At 47.1% G+C, this 24863-nt stretch overlaps 1 protein-coding gene across 2 annotated transcripts in view; it reads left to right on the top strand.

The window, feature by feature from the left end:
• The window catches only part of DEUP1 (deuterosome assembly protein 1), a 98904-nt gene that overhangs the window by 43063 nt on the left and 30978 nt on the right, over positions 1-24863 (top strand). For both annotated transcript variants that reach the window (XM_063951430.1, XM_063951431.1), the window contains exons 7-9: positions 9845-10099; positions 11564-11700; positions 13551-13641. In XM_063951430.1, coding sequence (XP_063807500.1) covers positions 9845-10099; positions 11564-11700; positions 13551-13641 — 483 coding nt within the window. The remainder of the gene's footprint in view (positions 1-9844; positions 10100-11563; positions 11701-13550; positions 13642-24863) is intronic.

Raw genomic sequence — 24863 nt, forward strand, 5'->3', positions numbered from 1 at the left:
AATCACCTTGGAGACCCACGATCCGCATACAAAGGACGCAGTGACACATCAAGGCCAGGAGCTGGATCCGCATACACAGGACGCAGTGACACATCAGGGTCTGTAGCTGGATCCGCATACACAGGACGTAGTGACACATCAAGGCCAGGAGCTGGATCCGCATACACAGGACGCAGTGACACATCATGGCCAGGAGCTGGATCCGCATACACAGGACGCAGTGACACATCAGCGCCGGGAGCTGGATCCGCATACACAGGACGCAGTGACACATCGGGCCGGGAGCTAGACCCGCATACACAGGACACAGTGACACATCAGGGCCAGGAGCTGGATCCGCATACAGAGGACGCAGTGACACATCAGGGACGGGAGCTAGATCCGCATACACAGGACGCAGTATGGCCGGGATCTAGATCCGCATACACAGGACGCAGTGACACATCAGGAGCTGGATCCGCATACACAGGACACAGTGACACATCAGGAGCTGGATCCGCATACACAGGACGCAGTATGGCCGGGAGCTGGATCCGCATACACAGGACGCAGTGACACATCAGGAGCTGGATCCGCATACACAGGACGCAGTATGGCCGGGAGCTGGATCCGCATACACAGGACGCAGTGACACATCAGGAGCTGGATCCGCATACACAGGACGCAGTGACACATCAGGCCGGGAGCTGGACCCACATACACAGGACACAGTGACACATCAGGAGCTATATCCGCATACACAGGACGCAGTATGGCCGGGAGCTGGATCCGCATACACAGGACGCAGTGACACATCAGGAGCTGGATCCGCATACACAGGACGCAGTGACACATCAGGCCGGGAGCTGGACCCACATACACAGGACGCAGTGACGTATCAGAGCCGGGAGCTGGATCCGCATACACAGGACGCAGTGACACATCAGGGCCAGGAGCTGGCGATGCTGAACTGATCCACTGTCCGTTACTAATGCGGCAAGAGACAGACGGCAACGCCAGCAGATCTCAGGTACGGAGTGGGAAGATGAATGCTGTTACATGACCACAGCGCCAGAGCTCCCTCTCCCTTACAGAGGCAGCGAGACTCAGGGACGGCGGCGGCGGGACTCAGGGACGGAGCAATGGGAAAGGGGGAGGATGTGTGCTGCCAGATGCCGGCTACGCCAGCGCTCCCACTCCCTTGCAGAGGTGGAAGACAAGCGCCTGCGGGGGGACTGTCACTAGTGACTGACTAAAGATAATGGCCGTGTGGGGGTTCGCTGCCAGATTGTGCGCCTTCAGTACATTTGCGCTGTGGGCAATGCACCATCGGCACACATCTAGTTACGGCCCTGCCCATTATTACAGAATTGGAACTGTCTTTGCTTTCAATAAAAAACCCAGTAAACGGCGCCTCCTACTGAGAGAGCTTAGCGTTACAGCTCTTTGTCAGGTGAGACAAAGACTAGTCATTTATATGGACTCTGTGTGCCCTGTATTCCCTGTGTGCCATCTGGGCCATAACCAGGCGTTCACTGCCCCAGCGGCACTCTGCAGAGGTAACTCACTACATAGAAAGGGGCAGCATGCACCCTTAGGTCATGTCTGGCACCCAGGCTCCCCCAGGGCATGTTATGTGATGTCATGACCTCACATGTGCTGCAGGGCTGGGGTATGCTGGAATAGAGTGCTGTATGTCAATTTTAAGCATTTAAATAGACACCTCATGGATGATAGAGTTGAAAGCAAGTTTGCTGTAATTGCACCCTTATTGCATAGATGGAACTAAGGGGGTAATTCCAAGTTGATCGCAGCAGGAAATTTTTTAGCAGTTGGGCAAAACCATGTGCACTGCAGGGGAGGCAGATATAACATGTGCAGAAAGAGTTAGATTTGGGTGGGTTATTTTATTTCTGTGCAGGGTAAATACTGGCTGCTTTATTTTTACACTGCAAATTAGATTGCAGATTGAACACACCCCACCCAAATCTATCTCTTTCTGCACATGTTATATCTGCCTCCCCTGCAGTGCACATGGTTTTGCCCAACTGCTAACAAAATTCCTGCTGCGATCAACTTGGAATTACCACCTAAATGCAGATATTTACCTTCATGTAGAGTTATACGTAGGACTGTGGTGACTTCTCCCCCATAGACTAACATTTTACACATGAAAACCGGTACAAATTAGGAAAGGGGGTGTGGCCACACCTCTTTTCCTATACTTTCAATATTAATTGGAGAGTCAAAAATTGGTACAAAGCCCTTTTTGGCAGGTACAGACCATAAAAAAGGTACTGTACCTGCCAGAAAGTTACAATTGGAGGGTATGATCTCCCCTATAATACACTGTGATACCAGTCGTCATCATTAGAGCGATACTTGTGAGCCTCTGCTTATAATTAATGGGAATTACTTTGTTGAAGATGAAGAGCTCTGGTTTATTACAGATTCATGAGCTCCTTCCAAATACAGCAGATGTAATTCATGGCACGGATGAAAGTGCAATATCCGCTGTACCCACATACTGTCCAGTCTACCAGTGACCATCCAAAAACCATCACCTAGTGGCATGTACGGATGTATTCTATGACTGATTAGGCTACAAAGTGCCTGAAGGGGATGCATTCAGCATCCCGACGGATGAGATATTGGCGGTCATATGACTGACGCAGGAATCGAAGCTGCAGCCTTGGAAATATCTGGCTTGTGTGACTGCTGTGTCTATCTATAGATCTATGTAATATGTGATCGTACATTTACTATAATACAGTTCTGGTATTTACATCTTTATGGTGCCATGTTTACGGTTATTTGCTGACCTCGTTTGCTAAGAATAACATTTAGGTCATCACTTGTAAATGTCATCTTTAGGCTTAAAGTTGAATTATACTTGATTTCGATGATGGCATACAATGATGTAATACAGGTCTGTCAAATTTCAATACATTATGGCATCTCCCATTGAGATATTGTTGGGGGTTTGGTGATTTTATTTGAAACTTACAATGTCGATAGTTAAAACGTGCAGTATAATGCCGACACTATTCAGATGCTTATCAAAGCATTTTCACCGTGGCTGAAGTACACCTTTGGACATGATGGTAAAACATTGTGTTTAAAGACCTACGCTGACACTGTTAATATATTTTAGTTAGTATTCGTACTGCGTCGGCATTATGCCGTCCACATTTTAATAATTGCTTTACATTTTTAGAGAATGTCTGTTGCCATTAAGAGCTAAAACTCTACAGTCCGTCTTCCACATTACAGGTGTACTTGGTTAAGATTGAATTGAATAAAAAGTTTCCAACTCCTGCAAATTGAATTCTGTGCAATCTGATTGTATCATTTTGTTTGGATTTCATAATGTGACATCCTCTCATTCAAATGATATTGGAGGGCTATAATGTAATGTGCGTCTGTCTTTCTAAAGGGGGGATGTATCAAGCATTGGAGAGAGATAAAGTATAGTAGCTCACCAAATCAAACCAGATTCTGTCATTTCAAAGACTGCGCTAGATAAATGACAGAAGCATCACTATATCTCTCTCCAAGCCTTGATACACCCACTCCCCCTAATGTTTAAAATTATGGCATTTCATTAATTAGCAATTTTCCAACCAACCTTTGAACAAGGAGCTTCAAGTTTTCCACCTGCAAACCAAGAAAACTTTTAATAATGAAAGTAGTTTTTGTTTTGCTTGGACGACCATCTTTACATAGAAACATAGAATGTGACAGCAGATAAGAACCACTTGGCCCATCTAGTCTGCCCCTTTTTTTTTTAACCATATTTTTATCTCAAACCCTTTTAGATCATTATTTCTTTGTAAGGTTATCCTTATGTCTATCCTATGCATATTTAATTTGCTCTACCGTCTTAGCCTCTACCACCCCTGATGGGAGGCTATTCCACTTGTCCACTACCCTAGAAAAGTAAATCTGAGAACCTGCAGATACAAGGCAACATATCCCAATGTCTTATATGGAAACGGTTCTTCCGGCTCCTTATATTTCTCTGACGTCCTAAGTGGATGCTGGGACTCCGTAAGGACCATGGGGAATAGCGGCTCCGCAGGAGACTGGGCACAACTAAAGAAAGCTCTAGGACTACCTGGTGTGCACTGGCTCCTCCCACTATGACCCTCCTCCAGACCTCAGTTAGAATCTTGTGCCCGGCTGAGCTGGATGCACACTAGGGGTTCTCCTGAGCTCCTAGAAAAGAAAGTATACTTAGGTTTTTTATTTTCAGTGAGATCTGCTGGCAACAGACTCACTGCTACGAGGGACTAAGGGGAGAAGAAGCGAACCTACCTGCTTGCAGCTAGCTTGGGCTTCTTAGGCTACTGGACACCATTTGCTCCAGAGGGATCGAACACAGGCCCAGCCTCGGTCGTCCGGTCCCTGAGCCGCGCCGCCGTCCCCCTTACAGAGCCAGAAGCAAGAAGATGGTCCTGGAAATCGGCGGCAGATGACTTCGGTCTTCAACAAGGTAGCGCACAGCACTGCAGCTGTGCGCCATTGCTCCTCATGCACACCTCACACTCCGGTCACTGATGGGTGCAGGGCGCTGGGGGGGAAGGTGCCCTGAGCAGCAATATTAAACACCTTGCTGGCATAAAACTCACATAATATAGTCTTAGAGGCTATATATGTGAAAAATACCCCTGCCAGATATCCATAAAAAAGCGGGAGAAGTCCGCTGAAAAAGGGGCGGAGCTATCTCCCTCAGCACACTGGCGCCATTTTTCCCTCACAGCTCCGCTGGAAGGATCGCTCCCAGGCTCTCCCCTGCAGTTTCAAGACTACAAAGGGTAAAAAAGAGAGGGGGGGCACTAAATTTAGGCGCAGTAGTATACATATAAGCAGCTATAAGGGAAAATCACTCAGTTATAGTGTTAATCCCTGTGTTATATAGCGCTCTGGTGTGTGCTGGCATACTCTCTCTCTGTCTCCCCAAAGGGCTTTGTGGGGTCCTGTCCTCAGTCAGAGCATTCCCTGTGTGTGTGCGGTGTGTCGGTACGGCTGTGTCGACGTGTTTGATGAGGAGGCTTATGTGGAGGCGGAGCAGATGCCGATAAATGTGATGTCACCCCCTGCGGGGCCGACACCTGAGTGGATGGACTTGTGGAAGGAATTACGTGAAAGTGTCAACTCCTTACATAAAAGGTTTGACGACATAGCAGATGTGGGACAGCCGGCTTCTCAGCTCGTGCCTGCCCAACTGTCTCAAAAGCCATCAGGGGCTCTAAAACGCCCGCTACCTCAGATGGCAGACACAGATGTCGACACGGATACTGAATCCAGTGTCGACGACGATGAGACTAATGTAACTTCCAATAGGGCCACACGTTACATGATTGAGGCAATGAAAAATGTGTTGCACATTTCTGATGTTACCCCAGGTACCACAAAAAAGGGTATTATGTTTGGGGAGAAAAAACTACCAGTGGTTTTTCCCCCATCTGATGAATTAAATGAGGTATGTGAAGAAGCGTGGGCTTCCCCCGATAAGAAACTGGTAATTTCTAAAAAGTTACTAATGGCGTACCCTTTCCCGCCAGAGGATAGGTCACGTTGGGAAACATCCCCTAGGGTGGATAAAGCGCTCACACGCCTGTCAAAGAAGGTGGCACTACCGTCTCCGGATACGGCCGCCCTGAAGGAGCCTGCTGATAGGAAGCAGGAGGCTATCCTGAAGTCTGTATATACACACTCAGGTATTATTTTAAGACCGGCTATTGCTTCAGCATGGATGTGCAGTGCTGCAGCTGCGTGGTCAGATTCCCTGTCGGAAAATATTGATACCCTTGACAGGGACACTGTATTGCTAACCATAGAGCATATAAAAGACGCAGTCTTATACATGAGAGATGCACAGAGGGATATTTGCCGGCTGGCATCTAAAATAAGTGCAATGCCCATTTCTGCCAGGAGAGGGTTATGGACTCTGCAGTGGACAGGGGATGCAGATTCTAAAAGGCATATGAAAGTTTTGCCTTATAAAGGTGAGGAGTTGTTTGGGGATGGTCTCTCTGACCTCGTTTCCACAGCGACAGCTGGGAAGTCAGCTTTTCTACCCCATGTTCCCTCACAACCAAAGAAAGCACCGTATTATCAGGTACAGTCCTTTCGGCCCCAAAAAGGCAAGCGGGTTAAAGGCGCGTCCTTTCTGCCCAGAGGCAGAGGTAGAGGGAAAAAGCTGCAGCATACAGCCAGTTCCCAGGAACAAAAGTCCTCCCCCGTTTGCTCTAAGTCCACCGCATGACGCTGGGGCTCCACAGGCGGAGCCAGGTACGGTGGGGGCCCGTCTCAAGAACTTCAGCAATCAGTGGGCTCGCTCATGGGTAGATCCCTGGATTCTTCAAGTGGTATCTCAGGGGTACAAGCTGGAATTCGAGACGTCTCCCCCTCGCCGTTTCCTCAAATCTGCCTTGCCAACAACTCCCTCAGACAGGGAGGCTGTGCTAGAGGCAATTCACAAGCTGTATTCCCAGCAGGTGATAGTCAAGGTGCCCCTCCTTCAACAAGGACGGGGTTACTATTCCACAATGTTTGTGGTACCGAAACCGGACGGTTCGGTGAGACCCATTTTAAATTTGAAATCCTTGAACACTTATATAAAAAAATTCAAGTTCAAGATTGAATCGCTCAGGGCGGTTATTTCAAGCCTGGACGAGGGGGATTACATGGTATCACTGGACATCAAGGATGCTTACCTGCATGTCCCCATTTACCATCCTCACCAGGAGTACCTCAGATTTGTGGTACAGGATTGTCATTACCAATTCCAGACGTTGCCGTTTGGTCTGTCCACGGCACCGAGGGTGTTTACCAAGGTAATGGCCGAAATGATGATACTCCTTCGAAAAAAGGGAGTTTTAATTATCCCGTACTTGGACGATCTCCTGATAAAGGCGAGGTCCAGGGAGCAGTTGTTGGTCGGGGTAGCACTATCTCGGGAGGTGCTACAACAGCACGGTTGGATTCTAAATATTCCAAAGTCACAGCTGGTCCCTGCGACACGTCTACTGTTCCTGGGGATGGTTCTGGACACAGAACAGAAAAAAGTGTTTCTCCCGGAGGAGAAAGCCAAGGAGCTGTCATCTCTAGTCAGAGGCCTCCTGAAACCAAAACAGGTGTCGGTGGATCACTGCACGCGAGTCCTGGGAAAAATAGTAGCTTCCTACGAAGCAATTCCATTCGGCAGGTTCCATGCAAGGACCTTTCAGTGGGACCTGTTGGACAAGTGGTCCGGATCGCATCTTCAGATGCATCGGCTGATAACCCTGTCTCCAAGGACCAGGGTGTCTCTGCTGTGGTGGCTGCAGAGTGCTCATCTTCAAGAGGGCCGCAGATTCGGCATACAGGACTGGGTCCTAGTGACCACGGATGCCAGCCTTCGAGGCTGGGGGGCAGTCACACAGGGAAGAAACTTCCAGGGACTATGGTCAAGTCAGGAGACTTCCCTACACATAAATATTCTGGAACTGAGGGCCATTTACAATGCCCTAAGTCAGGCAAGACCCCTGCTTCAAAACCAGCCGGTACTGATTCAGTCAGACAACATCACGGCAGTCGCCCATGTAAACCGACGGGGCGGCACAAGAAGCAGGATGGCGATGGCAGAAGCCACAAGGATTCTCCGATGGGCGGAAAATCACGTGTTAGCACTGTCAGCAGTGTTCATTCCGGGAGTGGACAACTGGAAAGCGGACTTCCTCAGCAGGCACGACCTCCACCCGGGAGAGTGGGGACTTCATCCAGAAGTCTTCCAGCTGATTGTAAACCGTTGGGAACGGCCACAGGTGGACACGATGGCGTCCCGCCTAAACAAAAAGCTAGAAAGATATTGCGCCAGGTCGAGAGACCCTCAGGCAATAGCTGTGGACGCTCTAGTGACACCGTGGGTGTACCAGTCGGTTTATGTGTCCCCTCCTCTTCCCCTCATACCCAAGGTACTGAGGATAATAAGAAAAAGAGGAGTAAGAACTATACTCATTGTTCCGGATTGGCCAAGAAGAGCTTGGTACCCGGAACTTCAAGAACTGATCTCAGAGGACCCATGGCCTCTGCCGCTCAGACAGGACCTGCTGCAGCAGGGGCCCTGTCTGTTCCAAGACTTACCGCGGCTGCGTTTGACGGCATGGCGGTTGAACGCCGGATCCTGAAGGAAAAGGGCATTCCGGAGGAAGTCATCCCTACGCTGATTAAAGCTAGGAAAGAAGTGACCGCAAACCATTATCACCGCATATGGCGAAAATATGTTGCGTGGTGTGAGGCCAGGAAGGCCCCAACGGAGGAATTTCAGCTGGGCCGTTTTCTGCACTTCCTACAGTCAGGGGTGACTATGGGCCTAAAATTGGGTTCCATTAAGGTCCAGATTTCGGCTCTGTCGATTTTCTTCCAGAAAGAACTGGCTTCACTGCCTGAAGTTCAGACATTTGTTAAGGGAGTGCTGCATACTCAGCCCCCTTTTGTGCCTCCAGTGGCACCTTGGGATCTCAACGTGGTGTTGGATTTCCTAAAGTCGCATTGGTTTGAGCCACTTAAAACCGTGGATTTGAAATATCTCACGTGGAAAGTGGTCATGCTGTTGGCCTTGGCTTCGGCCAGGCGTGTGTCAGAATTGGCGGCTTTGTCATGTAAAAGCCCTTATCTGATTTTCCATATGGATAGGGCAGAATTGAGGACTCGTCCCCAGTTTCTCCCTAAGGTGGTATCAGCTTTTCATTTGAACCAACCTATTGTAGTGCCTGCGGCTACTAAAGACTTGGAGGATTCCAAGTTGTTGGACGTAGTCAGGGCCCTGAAAATTTATGTTTCCAGGACAGCTAGTGTCAGGAAAACTGATTCGCTATTTATCCTGTATGCACCCAACAAGCTGGGTGCTCCTGCTTCAAAGCAGACTATTGCTCGCTGGATCTGTAGTACGATTCAGCTTGCACATTCTGCGGCTGGACTGCCGCAACCTAGATCAGTGAAAGCCCATTCCACGAGGAAGGTGGGCTCTTCTTGGGCGGCTGCCCGAGGGGTCTCGGCTTTGCAACTTTGCCGAGCAGCTACTTGGTCGGGGTCAAACACATTTGCAAAATTCTACAAGTTTGATACCCTGGCTGAGGAGGACCTAGAGTTTGCTCATTCGGTGCTGCAGAGTCATCCGCACTCTCCCGCCCGTTTGGGAGCTTTGGTATAATCCCCATGGTCCTTACGGAGTCCCAGCATCCACTTAGGACGTCAGAGAAAATAAGATTTTACTCACCGGTAAATCTATTTCTCGTAGTCCGTAGTGGATGCTGGGCGCCCATCCCAAGTGCGGATTGTCTGCAAGACTTGTATATAGTTATTGTTTAACTAAAGCGTTATTGTTGAGCCATCTGTTGAGAGGCTCAGTTATATTTCATACTGTTAACTGGGTATAATATCACGAGTTATACGGTGTGATTGGTGTGGCTGGTATGAGTCTTACCCGGGATTCAAAATCCTTCCTTATTGTGTCAGCTCTTCCGGGCACAGTATCCTAACTGAGGTCTGGAGGAGGGTCTTAGTGGGAGGAGCCAGTGCACACCAGGTTGTCCTAAAGCTTTCTTTAGTTGTGCCCAGTCTCCTGCGGAGCCGCTATTCCCCATGGTCCTTACGGAGTCCCAGCATCCACTACGGACTACGAGAAATAGATTTACCGGTGAGTAAAATCTTATTTTACTCTTCGTCACAAACTCCCAATGCAGTAATTATTTAGCCTAGTGAGCGGAAAGACTTTTGCATCTTCATCTGTCTGATTGGTACTTGGGGTGTAATTATTTTCACCACAGAAAAGGCTCCTGTGTATCATTGTAACGTAATGTCTGTTGTGGTTGTGTAGAAGCAGTCGCAAAGTTACCAGGAGCAGCTACGGAGCCGGACGCAGCTGCAGGACGCCGCAGTTACCAGTAACCAAAGTGAGATCAGGAGATTGCGGTTCCAGCTGGAGGCTTCACAGGACACCCTCAGCAGTGACGAGCTTGTCATGGAAAGCCTAAAATGTACTGTAAAAGAAATCACATTAAGCAGGGACTCTCTGAAAGCTGAAAACCAGCGGCTCTTACAGGAACTGCGGAATTGTCAGAAGCGGTGCCAGGTAACCGAGTGTTAGAACACAACACGTATTCCCTGAAGCCTCTCCCTAACCTTCCCGTTTCCAGTCTAACCCGAATGCCGACATTCTGAGACATGACCATGTTGACATTTTGACTGCATCCTAGGAGCCACGGTAATGGTACTCAGTGAGAACTTATCCCTCAGCATATTAGGTGTTTGCAGAAGCTTTACACTTTCTGGTTATTATCATTATCTTGTATGTATGAAGCTCCGGCATATTACACAGCGCTGTACGTTGAATAGACCGTGCCACAAACAGATGACACACAATGACTGGAAACAGAAGATAAAAACCCTGCCCCGTTGAGCTTACAATCTAAGAGGTTAGAGAACACTAGATACATATGGTAGCGGCGTAGTAGTTGTAGCGGATGGTGGGGGAAAGTGTATGTGGCTGCTGCAGGAAAGATGCATGGTCAGCCACCAATAAAAGCAGCCACTGGTGGCTGGTAATTACGTGCAGCTATTGGTGGTGTGGGGTGGGTGCAATAAGGAGAGACCGGGGTGCTAGTCACTGTAGTCGGCTGCATTTACCTTGGCTGACTCTCCTTCCACTTCTGGTTCCGGAGAAGGCCTCTTCATGGGCACTTTGTGGCTACCTGCCAGCTTGCGGTGGCCGTGATAGTCTGGGGTTTGTCTTTCGCATCATGCCCGCTGCTGAGAGCAGAGCCAGGAGACTCATTCAGTACGGAGATATCTAAGAAGGAACAGAGAGGGCAGCAGCAGTGACCGGGAACTCACTAGGTCCAGCAGCTGAGCTGATCTGCTGTCCAGGAGATCTCCTAACTACCCTGCCCTTTATTTGATGACCCTTCTAGGCACTACCGTTCCACTCACTGCCTTCACAGAAGGTGGACTTGTTTTATATATGCAGAAGATGATTATGTAGAATGTAGGTTCCAGAGCTGTGCCCCTCACAAGACATTTTCCCAGGGCCGCTGAGAGTTCTGACGGGCCCAGGTGCTGTTAGGGGGAATGGCCACGTCAGGAGGAACAGTTACCGACTCAAATACTCTCTGTACAGCGCTGTGTAATATGTGTGCGCTATATTAATGGCTGCTTAATAAATGCATAAGTAGTTATATTCAGTATCAAGGTAGATTGGGAGGTGGATCAAGAAAACTCGTGTTAGAGGTCCTGCTTGAATCTAATACTCAATGGCTGATGTTTTTGGATGGCCTGAGGGGAAATAAGGAAAGAAGATATATACATTTTATATTGCTTTGATCATTTGTGATGACCTTTGCAATCCCATGGGGTTCTGTATGATAACACATAATATATAAGGCTTATTGTATGGCTGAGAGGATTTATCACTCTCCTGCCAGTCACAAATATATAATAGCCATGTCCAAAAGTGTTCTCTAACCTTTTTTTTAAATGGTTATTGATAAATTGTCTTAGTAGAAAATGTTTTGTTTTTTTTGTATCATTTCACCCACAGAGAATGGAGAGTGAACTGTCTGAAGCTACGATTGAACTCCAGGCCCGTGATGACCTCCTGAGGGCGGTGGAGTTGGATCAGAGGCAGATACACAAAGACATGAATCTCTATCAGAATTCACAAGGCAATAAGCTCAGGTAGAATTCATCTTGTGCGCTAGGGAACTATCACCATGCTTGAAATGTGCCTGCAAATTCTGAGACTTAAGGACTAGGACTTTTTTTTTGTTTTTTTTAAAGGGGCAATCATGTACCAGGCTAAACCATGCCCCTTTAGATTGCCCCTTTAGAAAAAAAAGTCAGAGTTTGTCCGGCATCCCGCACGGCCGCAGAACTCTGACTACAGTACATCCCGCCACAAGTACTACGGCAGAGAAGATAGATTGTGGTCTGTTTTGCGCAGTGTTTTGTACTTGTTTCTTGATTGGTTTGCTCTGCTACAGTTTACGTACTATGGGGGTGATTCAGACCTGATCGTAGATGTGCTAAAAATCTACGATCAGTCTTCAGACATGTGGGGGGACGCCCAGCGCAGGGCTAGTACGCCCCGCATATCAGGCCCAAAACCCCCCCCCCCCCTGCACAAGTACAAAAGCATTGCACAGCGGTGATGCTTTTGTAGTGGAAGAATAACTCCCAGCCAGCACAGCTCCTGGGCGCTGACAGGGAGCTACTCGTCGCTGCCCGTGACATCACGCAGCCGCTGCGGCCCGTCCCCCACCCAACAGTCCGGGCATGCCTGCGTTGCCCGGACCGCGACCCCTAAACGGCGGCCAAACACCGCCGGCCCGCCCACTGACCGCCTCTGCCTGTCAATCAGGCAGTGGCGATTGCAAGGCGAAGACATCCGTCGGCTGTCTGGCATGCGCCGGCGCAAGCACAGTTCAGACCTGATCGCTGCTGTGCGAAAAAGCACCGTCCTGATCAGGTCTGAATTAGCCCCGTATGTAAAGTGCTGTAGACCCCCTTGGGCTGCAAGGTTAAAAAAGCTTTAGAATCAGATTCTAGACGGGTCACTTAAATACTTGTATCGGAAAGCCCGAGCTTCTTCTTGTCCTTCAACCAGAGAAGAGGCAGTGGGGTTTGTGACCACTAATTTGCGATGTTCAAATGAACACATCATAAGACTCTGACAATGTAGGCTCTACATGACCCCAAACCACCATTTATGATCTGATGACAGGAAGAGTGGTGGTCATTCCCATCTAGCGTGGATTCGTTAGAGCACTGTCTAACTGCAGGTGTCCAAGTCTAGTAGTCTGGAGTAACTTTGCTACTGAAGCCATTAATGTTACACTGAAGCTCATTGCATGGGACAGGGGGCTTGAGACATACAGATGGGTCCACGGTTATCTTGGCTAGTTTGCTGCACCTAGGCACATAAACCCTTCATCTATTGTTCTCAGCTGCAATACAATACAGAGAACAATACAGCAGGGGATTAAGTCATTACAGCATGGGATTAAGTTCGACTGCCCAGTCTCAATTAATCCTATTAAAGGTCAAGATAAACATGGACCCATCTGTATATTCTCGTGGTTTGGAAACTTGTAAATGAGTGTGTCTATACTATATATGTAGTGGATGGATCTGTGACACCCGTTACAAAAATCATTGTGGACGGAACTGAAGATGCAGTTTGTGTGTCTAGAGCTTGCAAAAACTTGCATTATGGAAATGTACTCCTTAATGGGGGTTCCATGACGCAAGTGACCTCCAAAGTAAAGTGTTCTGTGTTCTAATTCTCTATCTGTATTCTGTAAGGCACCGATCATGCTGCAGTTTTGATGGATTGATATGTAATAAAACGCCCACAATATGGGAAAACTGCATATTGTTACATAATGAGGTGTACGTACTGTTTTCCCATTTCACAAATGAATAAAAAAAAATTTTAATGCAAGTTTTATCAACCATCAGATTTCTGTAGGTCAGAAAGTAAAGAAATAGAACATACTGTACGTACTACTATTGTTTCTGTATTGCAGCTGCCCAGAGTCAGATTTATACACACAAAAACCGACATCAAACAAAGAACAGATTCAGAAGTGGGTGAGACGGTCTCCATGTGACAGTCAGGTAATGTCCCCGCTGGAGAACTCTGTTGGAAGCTTTGAATAGACTTGTGTTCATGGTGTAAATTTATAGCTGCTATTTATCAAAATCCATTCCTGGACCCACTGGTTATTCTACATTGAGGATTTTGGCTGACATTATTTTGATGTACTCTGCATAAAGAGATAAAGCAGACTGCCAACATTCAGGTTTCAAGAAACTAAATGTCACATTATGGGTAACACAGCTGAAAGGTTATCTTGCCTAATTTAAATAATTATGCTGTGCACAACAACTGAGATAACGCCTGATGCTTTAAAGTCAATTCTACCTGAAATCAATAGTTGAAGTCTCAAACTTGGCAACAGAAATGTTTGAGTTTTCTACTGATGATTTCAGGTAGTAATCCTATTTCATATATGCATTATTCCAGTTGTTAAACCCAGCATAATGAATTTAGGACCTTATTCAGAGAAGAACGCAGATCAATGCATACGTAGCCAGATCTGCATTTATCTCCTCACATACTGAGGGCCGCCCAGCATGTGTGAGGTCGCCTCCCGATGCATCCGCAATTAGATTGCGAATGCATCGGAACTAAGGTTGACCCCTGCCAGCGCAGCCTGGCTGTGCTGGCATGCTGTCTGCCGCCATATTTTTTTTCCGGAGCAGCTGCGTGTGACATCATGCAGCTGTCCAGAAAACGGTCCCAGATCGCCCCCATTCGGGACGCCCTGCCCCCCCATCTCCCAATGCCACAAAGATGCCGCCTCAGACGTCCGCCGCTGTCAATCACACAGCCGCAATGTGTAAGGTTGCACACACACACATCGGCCGGTGCGCGTGTGCAGACCACCTGGATGCGACCTCTGCGTGCAGGTCTGAATAACCCCTTTAGTTGGGCAAAATAATTTTTAGTGGCGTTAACCTAATAATACATTTGTTTCACATATTCAGTAATCATACTTGTCTGCTCTCCCAGACTGTTTGGGAGACTCCAGTATTATGGGGAGATCTCCCACACTCATGGGAGAGTAGAAAACACTCCCAGATCCTGTCCACATCTGCAGTAAAATGGACAGGGCCTGGCTGTGATTACTCAATTGACTGTGAGTCACATTGTAACTTTACAATGGGAGTGGGTTAATGATGACGTAGTTTGCGCCTCTACGACTACTGCATTTGTCATGTGGACCTTTCCTCTGGGATCTCCGGATGAGGAGTCCTAAAAAATCAGTACCTGGCAGAGACAGCTATTTTGTTTGGATAGATATCGATCTATTTTCAAGGAAATCCCAATGTGCTTAATCAGTAACGAGAGTGTTGATTTTTTGCCATTAATATTTTGAATATTACTTAGACCTCTCCCTTTCCCAACAATATTACTTTGGTGGTCCACTTCCATTCACTGTAATTAGCATGGTCCTGGCACTTGAATATAGCCCATTCTTCTCATGATCACCTGTGGCATTGCCAGGCAATGTGAGACCAAGTGGTGTTTTAGGAGACCATAAAGTTTAGTTTAATGAAAGTGATGGTCGTAAAGGGGAAGGAGGTTGGTTTGTGTGATCTTTGCTCTTCTGCACCCCTTCATCCTTATCCAGCTTCCAACAAACCTAGAAGCACTACTACCAATGTGATATTGTGCCCCATCCTTACTTATCTGTGCCCTGCCCCTGTTACCCCTTATTACACCTCTGTATTTAAATGTTCCTTTCCCTAACTAGTAAAACAGAAACTGTTCTGGTGCAAGAACCTTCACCAGTCAACACCTTCTTCTGCTGGATCCCACCTGTTTGTCTTCTTCAGGCATTTGTGTGATAACAGTAGGCGCTCGTCAGGTTACATCTTACTGAATTATCCCTATTCTCATTTACATTATAATGGCCTTTACTACCACCAAGATCAGATTTAACTTATCACATACTCCCAACATCTATGGCACTTCTGAAATTGGTTCTGTATGATAGATCAACCATCAGTAGGTCAACCCCATATGGTTTACGTGCATTAGGTCGAAAAGTACTAAAGGTTGACACTGGTAAAGGTCGACAGGTTCAAAAGGTGGACATGACAATAACCAACACACATATGGTCAACACAGGTCTTTTTGACTTTTCTTTTTTTTCTCTTACGTCCTAGAGGATGCTGGGGACTCCGTAAGGACCATGGGGTATAGACGGGCTCCGCAGGAGACATGGGCACTATAAAGAACTTTAGAATGGGTGTGCACTGGCTCCTCCCTCTATGCCCCTCCTCCAGACCTCCGTTAGATCCTGTGCCCAGAGGAGACTGGGTGCATTACAGGGGAGCTCTCCTGAGTTTCTCTGAAAAAAGAATTTTGTTAGTTTTTTTTATTTTCAGGGAGCACTGCTGGCAACAGGCTCCCTGCATCGTGGGACTGAGGGGAGAGAAGCAGACCTACTTAAATGATAGGTTCTGCTTCTTAGACTACTGGACACCATTAGCTCCAGAGGGAGTCGGAACGCAGGTCTCACCCTCGCCGTTCGTCCCGGAGCCGCGCCGCCATCCTCCTCGAAGAGCCGGAAGATAGAAGCCGGGTGAGTATAAGAAAAAAGAAGACTTCAAAGGCGGCAAAAGACTTCAGATCTTCTATGAGGTAACGCGCAGCGGTAACGCTGCGCGCCATTGCTCCCACACAATACACACACTAGCAGGCACTGATGGGTGCAGGGCGCAGGGGGGGCGCCCTGGGCAGCAATAAACCTCTAGGACTGGCTCATATGAATATATAGGCTGCGGAGGCAATATATTTTTTATAATCCCCCGCCAGTATAAATAAATTTGAGCGGGACCGAAGCTCGCCGCTGAGGGGGCGGAGCTTGATCTCACAGCACTAACCAGCGCGATTTTCTCCACAGCACACTGCAGAAGCTGGCTCCCCGGACTCACCCCTGCTGAACACGGTGACAGAGGGCAAAAAAGAGGGGGGGGGGGTATTTGTAAGGCGCAGTGAGTGTATACATTTATCTATATAATTATATGGGTGTGTGCTAGCATACTCTCTCTCTGTCTCTCCAAAGGGCTTTATTGGGGGAACTGTCTCCATGCATGTGTATGTATGTGTGTATATATATATATATATATATATATATACAATCCCTGTGTGTGGGGGGGGGGGGTGTCGGCATGTCTGAGGCGGAAGGCTCTTCTAGAGAGGAGGTGGAGCAGATGATTGTGGTGTCTCCGTCGGCAACGCCGACACCTGATTGGTTGGACATGTGGAATGTTTTAAATGCAAATGTGACCTTGTTACGTAAGAGATTGGACAAAGCAGAGTCCAGGGATAATATGGGGATTCAGCGAATGAGCAGGTAATAAGAAAAACCTGCTTTCAGAAGGCTTTCTTGGTGGTGCACTCTTTTGTTAAGTTTGAAAAATTAGTTAAAACATAACTTTTATTAAATGGTTTATTTAAAAAAATGTAGCAGTGTTAAAAATGGTATTGTGAAAAAGGGAATAATGCTTTTTATATATATGCATGTATATTCCTTAAAGGAGTAAATAATGATCAGTACTCCTTCTTCTATTATAATAAAACTTATAAATTGTAGGAACTGAATATTAAATATTAAATGGCTCAGTACGAAAATATAATACTTACATTTCCAGCAAATTGTGGACAGTGTATTTTCAGAATGAGGTTATATACTGACACATTAATGTTGTGATAATATATATGAGATCCTCAATGGATTTTGTGGTATAAATCACGTGTGTCTTTTCTCAGAAATACATTGGTTACGTGGCAGCAGTCACATAAAACGGCATGAGAGATATATATATACTTTTGTTTTTTTGTGTTTTTCATGACAAATTAGTCAATTCATATGGGCAGCCTGCTTATCCATGTGTCTCACTGGTCTGAAAACAATAATTGTAACAGAGAGTGTTGATCTCCAGGTGTTGTGTCTCGTAACTCTTTTGAAAGCAACAATTATAGCAGAAAAAGGTTGGTGATACAATTTTTGTAATTTGCCAGAATGAATAGTTGTAACTGCAATATGTAGCAACTTCAACAGAGTGGTAGTAATAATTGTAGCAAGAGTAAAGATCGTTCAGCCACAATAATAACAATTTCAATTATATCTGAAGAGAGCATAACTCCTTAATTCATATTCCACAGAATGGCTGCAATAATGGTAATAGAGAAAAAAGCTTATATGCCACAATGATAACACTCTCAGCTATACACCAAAAAATCAATCAATCAAGGCCTTATTAATACTTATTGTGCCCACAAATAGGGGAAATTATTTCAATGAAACACAGTTAGTGACATATTTGGAAAGACATTTTCCCTTTATAGTACTAATTATAGAGCAATGCTGTTCATAGGAAAATACCAAAGAATTATGCAGTGTATCACAGTGTATACGTGACCTATCCCTTCTACTGTTAGCCCATGTGTCAAAATGGCAGTGAATGGGCGTAATGAGAGCAGGATAAGTTCACACACTGGGACAGAATATAGGAAAAGTAACGTCGACTTCTGCTGTCCTCTGAAAGACCCAGTCAAATCCCTGGTGTGTAATCACATTGCAGGGAGAGAGTGGGAAATTACAGTGGATGAGAGGGTCAACTGAAATACCTGAAATACCTCAGAGTGATTATTACTCTCAAGACCCGCTATTAAGGGTATTCTGTCTTGCTGCTTTCAATAGATCTGATAGGCGCCGCTGACATGTAGCGCTGCCCATGTGAGTATGAGTGGCGGTGAGCGGACTGTGTGGACACGCTGCGGGAAGCGGCTTCTGCCCAGCCGCTTGTGACTGCTGCCGAGCGGCGGCTCACGTGTGGGCTGTACGTAGCCTTGCCGCCCTCTCTGGACGTACGTTTCGCAAATGAGCTTATTCAGTCGGACGAGTCAATCAATGGCTTTGACGGTGTCACAGGGCCCTTCAGGGTCTCAAAAACGTCCCCTTTCCCAAATAGCAGACACTGATACCGACACGGATTCTGACTCCATTGTCGACTACGATGATGCGAGGCTACACCCAAGGGTGGCCAAAAGTATTCATTATATGATTATTGCAATAAAAGATGTTTTGCATATCACAGATGACCCCTCTGTCCCTGACACGAGGGTACACATGTTTAAGGAAAAGAAACCTGAGGTAACATTTCCTCCATCTCATGAGCTGAATGCGTTATTTGAAAAAGCTTGGGAAACTCCAGACAAAAAACTGCAGATTCCCAAAAGAGGTCTTATGGCGTATCCTTTCCCGGCACAGGACAGGGTACGGTGGGAATCCTCGCCCCGGGTGGACAAAGCTTTGACACGCTTATCCAAAAAGGTGGCGCTACCGTCCCCAGACACGGCAGCTCTCAAAGATCCTGCTGATCGCAGAGAGGAAACGACTAAAATCAATTTATACACATACTGGTGCTTTACTCAGACCGGCTATAGCATCGGCTTGGGTCTGTAGCGCGGTAGCAGCTTGGACAGATACCTGGTCAGCTGATCTTGATACCCTAGATAGGGATACCATTTTGTTGACCTTAGGTCACATCAAAGACGCAGTCTTATATATGAGAGACGCTCAGAGAGATGTCGGACTACTAGGTTCAAGGGCCAACGCGATGGCAGTCTCGGCTAGGCGAGCACTGTGGACCCGCCAATGGACTGGTGATGCTGACTCAAAGAGGCATATGGAAGTTTTACCTTACAGGGGTGAGGTTTTATTTGGGGAAGGCCTCGCGGACCTAGTTTCCACAGCTACCACGGGTAAATCTACCTTTTTGCCTTATGTTCCCCCACAGCAAAAGAAGGCTCCTCAGTATCAGATGCAGTCCTTTCGGTCGCATAAGTCTAGAAGAGGTCGGGGCTCTTCCTTCCTCGCCAGAGGTAAGGGTAGAGGGAAAAGCATGCCTGCTACGGACAGTTCCCAGGAACAGAAGTCCTCCCCGGCTTCTACTAAATTCACCGCATGACGCTGGGGCTCCACTGAGGGAGACCGCACCGGTTGGGTCACGTATTCGACTCTTCACCACGTCTGGGTTCAGTCGGACGTGGATCCTTGGGCGATGGAAATTGTATCCCAGGGCTACAAGCTGGAATTCGAAGACGTGCCTCCTCGTCGATTCTTCAAATCGGCTTTACCAGTTTCTCTCCCAGAGAGGGAGATAATTTTAGCTGCAATTCAAAAGCTGTGTCAACAGCAAGTGATTATCAAGGTTCCCCTAACACAGGCATTCCCAACCGCGGTCCTCAAGGCACACTAACAGTGCAGGTTTTAGTGATATCCAGGCTGCAGCACTGATGGTTCAATCAAAATAACTGAGCTACTAATTAAGTCACCTGTGCTGAAGCCTGGATATCACTAAAACCTGCACTGTTGGTGTGCCTTGAGGACCGTGGTTGGGAATGCCTGCCCTAACACAACAGGGAAAAGGGTGCTATTCAACCCTATTTGTGGTCCCGAAACCGGATGGCTCGGTCAGACCCATTCTAAATCTAAAATCCCTGAACCTGTTTTTAAAAAGGTTCAAGTTCAAGATGGAATCGCTCAGAGCAGTCATCTCCAGCCTGGATGGGGGAGATTTTATGGTGTTAGATATAAAGGATGCATACCTTCACGTCCCCATATATCCTCCTCATCAGGCATACCTGAGATTCGCTGTACAGGACTGTCATTACCAGTTTCAGACGTTGCCGTTTGGGCTTTCCACGGCCCCGAGGGTGTTCACCAAGGTAATGGCGGAAATGATGGTGCTCCTACGCAGACAAGGAGTCACAATTATCCCGTACTTGGACGATCTCCTGATAAAAGCGAGATCATAGGAACAGTTGCAGAAAAGCGTGTTGCTCTCCCTGGGAGTGCTACAGCAACATGGATGGATTCTAAATCTACCAAAGTCGCAGTTGGTCCCGACGACTCTGCTGTCTTTCTTAGGCATGATTCTGGACACGGAACAAAAGAGGGTTTTTCTCCCGAGGGAAAAAGATCAGGAACTACAGAACATGGTAAAAGACCTGTTGAAACCGAAAAGAGTGTCAGTCCATCAGTGCACTCGAGTACTGGGGAAAATGGTGGCGACCTACGAGGCCATCCCCTTCGGCAGGTTTCATGCGAGGACGTTTCAGTGGGATCTTCTGGACAAGTGGTCCGGGTCCCACCTTCAAATACATCAGAAAATAACTCTGTCCCCCAGGGCCAGGGTGTCTCTCCTGTGGTGGCTCCAGAGTGCTCACCTTCTAGAGGGTCGCAGGTTCGGCATTCAGGACTGGGTTCTGATGACCACGGACGCGAGCCTCCGAAGATGGGGAGCAGTCACACAAGGAAGGAATTTTCAGGGACTGTGGTCAAGCCAGGAGGCTTGTCTACACATCAACATACTGGAATTGAGGGCTATATACAACAGCCTACGACAAGCGGACAATATTCTTCGCGACCTACCGGTTCTGATTCAATCAGACAATGTCACAGCTGTGGCTCATGTAAACCGCCAAGGCGGGACAAGGAGCAGAGTGGCAATGGCGGAAGCCACCAGGATTCTGCGCTGGGCAGAAAATCACGTAAGCGCTCTGTCAGCGGTATTCATTCCGGGAGTGGACAACAGGGAAGGAGACTTCCTCAGCAGACACGATCTCCATCCAGGAGAGTGGGGACTTCATCAAGAAGTTTTTGCAGAGATAACAAGTTTTTGGGGACTTCTTTAAATAGACATGATGGCGTCACGCCTCAACAAGAAGCTTCGGAGGTATTGTGCCAGGTCAAGGGACCCTCAGTAGTGGTGGATGCTCTCGTGACACCATGGGTGTTTCAGTCGGTCTATGTGTTCCCTCCTCTTCCTCTCATCTCAAAGATATTGAGAATCATAAGGCGAAAAGGTATCTGACTCCAGGTCGACAACAAAAAGGTCGACACACCTTAGGTCGCCGCCAATTGGTCGACACACATTAGGTCGACGTGGACAAAAGGTCGACAGAAACAAGGTCGACATGGAAAAAGGTCGACATGAGTTTTTCACAATTTTTTTCTTTTTTTGGAACCTTTTCATACTTAACGATCCACGTGGACTACGATTGGAACGGTAATCTGTGCCGAGCGGAGCGAAGGCACCATGCCCGAAGCATGGCGAGCGAAGCGGTACACTAATTGTGGTTCCCGGTCACTCTACGAAGAAAACGACACAAAAAAAAAAACCTCATGTTGACCTTTTTCCATGTCGACCTTGTTCCTGTCGACCTTTTGTCCATGTCGACCGTTTGTCCATGTCAACCTAAGGTGTGTCGACCAATTGGCGTTGACCTAAGGTGTGTCGACCTTTTTGTTGTCTACCTGGAGTCCCAGACCCGGCGAAAAAGAGTGCAGACAATACTCATTGTTCCAGATTGGCCTTAAAGGGCCTGGTATCCAGATCTTCAGGAGCTGCTCACAGAAGATCCATGGCCTCTTCCTCTCAGAAAGGAACTGTTCCAGCAGGGGCCCTGCGTGTTCCAAGACTTACCGCAGTTACGTTTGACGGCAAATCCTAGCTGGGAAGGGTATTCCGGAGGAAGTCATCCCTACTCTGATAAAGGCTAGGAAGGAGGTGACGGCGAAACATTATCACCGTATCTGGAGGAAGTATGTTTCTTGATGTGAAGCCAAGAATGCTCCTACGGAAGACTTCCACTCTGTTTCTCCACTTTCTGCAGACTGGAGTGGATATGGGCCTAAAGTTAGGCTCCATTAAGGTACAGATTTCGTCCCTTTCTATATTCTTCCAGAAAGAATTGGCTTCTCTCCCAGAAGTCCAGACTTTTGTAAAGGGAGTGCTGCACATTCAGCCTAATTTTGTGCCCCCAGTGGCACCATGGGACCTTAACGTGGTGTTACAGTTCCTAAAATCTCACTGGTTTGAGCCTCTTCAAACTGTTGAGTTAAAATTTCTCACTTGGAACGTGGTCATGTTGTTGGCCTTGGCATCTGCAAGGCGGGTGTCCGAATTGGCGGCCTTGTCTCAAGAAGAGCCCCTATCTCATTTTCCATGTGGATAGAGCAGAGTTGAGGACTCGTCCTCAATTTTTGCCTAAGGTGGTGTCATCGTTTCATATGAACCAACCTATTGTGGTGCCTGTGGCTACGGGAGATTTGGAGGATTCCAAAACCCTTGATGTAGTCAGGGCCTTAAAAATTTACGTAGCCAGGACGGCTCGAATTAGGAAAACAGAAGCTCTGTTTGTCCTGTATGCAGCCAACAAGGTTGGCGCTCCTGCTTCTAAGCAGACTATTGCTCGCTGGATCTGCAACACGATTCAGCAGGCTCATTCTACGGCTGGATTGCCGGTACCAAATTCGGTAAAGGCCCATTCCACTAGGAAGGTGGTCTCTTCTTGGGCGGCTGCCCGAGGCGTCTCGGCTTTACAGCTTTGCCGAGCAGCTACTTGGTCGGGTTCAAACACTTTTTTGCTAAATTCTACAAGTTTGATACCCTGGCTGATGAGGACCTCATGTTTGCTCAATCGGTGCTGCAGAGTCATCCGCACTCTCCCGCCTGGTTTGGAGCTTTGGTATAATCCCCATGGTCCTTACGGAGTCCCCAGCATTCTCTAGGACGTAAGAGAAAAAAAGATTTTAAACCTACCGGTAAATCTTTTTCTCCTAGTCTGTAGAGGATGCTGGGCGCCCGTCCCAGTGCGGACATATTTCTGCATGACTTGTATATAGTTCTTGCTTACATAAGGGTTATGTTACAGTTAAGATCAGTCGTTGACTGATACTGTTTGTTCATACTGTTAACTGGTTGCGTATATTCCAGGTTATACGGTGTGGATGGTGTGGGCTGGTATGAATCTTGCCCTTAGATTACCAAAATCCTTTCCTCGTACTGTCCGTCTCCTCTGGGCACAGTTTCTCTAACTGAGGTCTGGAGGAGGGGCATAGAGGGAGGAGCCAGTGCACACCCATTCTAAAGTTCTTTATAGTGCCCATGTCTCCTGCGGAGCACGTCTATACCCCATGGTCCTTACGGAGTCCCCAGCATCCTCTACGGACTAGGAAAAAAAGATTTATAGAAAACCAATATAGAGGGGCACTCACCAGAAATTTGCACTTAAAACGCATTGAATTTTAATGCATACTTATCAGAATAATGTTTCAAACAGATAATTCAATTTTTTCTTCAACGTTTCGATCCCTCAGGACCATCATCGGGAAATTGCAACAAGCACAGCATATACAGCAAGTTACATCTGTTCATATGCACCAATATCAAGTGATCAATGCCTAGCAGGTCTCCTAAATACCCCCAGCACCTTCAGGACACGCAGCATAATCAATTAGCTAATTAAATTCATGGAGCCATCCAAACATGGAAAAGGGCAGTTTGTACCATCGATACAACATATCTAATTCCCTCATAGGGACAGAGAGACACAAACACCCCTATTCCAATAGCACTTACCAACAGCGAGGCTGGTCCTTAATCAAACATAAAAAACAGCTGGGATTGTGTCAGCGTGCGTTCCATTGTGTTCAAATGGAATGCAATCAGCTTCATATGGTGTGTGCAGGACCTCCCCTGATCACACAGCTTCCCCATGCTCCGCCGCTACAGACCCGGCACAGGCCGCTCGCGTGCGTTCCACCAAGCCCGGCTGGAACGCACAACACTTCCGCATTACGTACCCGCGTCACTACCGGTTGCGGCTATACGACATCACTGGGCACAGAAGATTACCATAACACCGGTTGCCATGGATACAGAACGGGAAAGTGCTGTGTATACATTCACAGCCACTTTCCTGAATACTGTGGCAATCAAGGATTATGTATACAGCGCTTGTACCTTGCATCTAGCGCTGCTGGGAGACATTCGCTTAACTATGTAAAAAATCTTTTTATTCAATAGCTGATTGTATAATTTTCTAGATCTTTGGAAAAAAATTATTTTTATATTGTTACTGCAAACACCGAAAGCCCCACAGGTATAGTAATACTAGGGGGGAGTATAAAGCATGATAAAGAACAACCATTTCAGACCTATAGTGCTACAGCAAAAGGTGCTGACAGTATCTGGGGACCCGCTAGTGAGAAGTTAACACAATACACATAAATATACACAAACATACACAAAATATCTTCCTACTACACACAGTGTGTGTCCACATAAAGTGGACACACCACCTCATGTGAAACAAAACATATAATAAAAATCTTATAGATAACAAACAACATACATATTATTGGGTGTCCATATCCAATAATTATGGATAAATTTAAAAGAGCGTGTTGGCA

Source organism: Pseudophryne corroboree, chromosome 2 (assembly GCF_028390025.1).
Source record: "Pseudophryne corroboree isolate aPseCor3 chromosome 2, aPseCor3.hap2, whole genome shotgun sequence".
Classification (NCBI taxonomy): Eukaryota; Metazoa; Chordata; class Amphibia; order Anura; family Myobatrachidae; genus Pseudophryne; species Pseudophryne corroboree.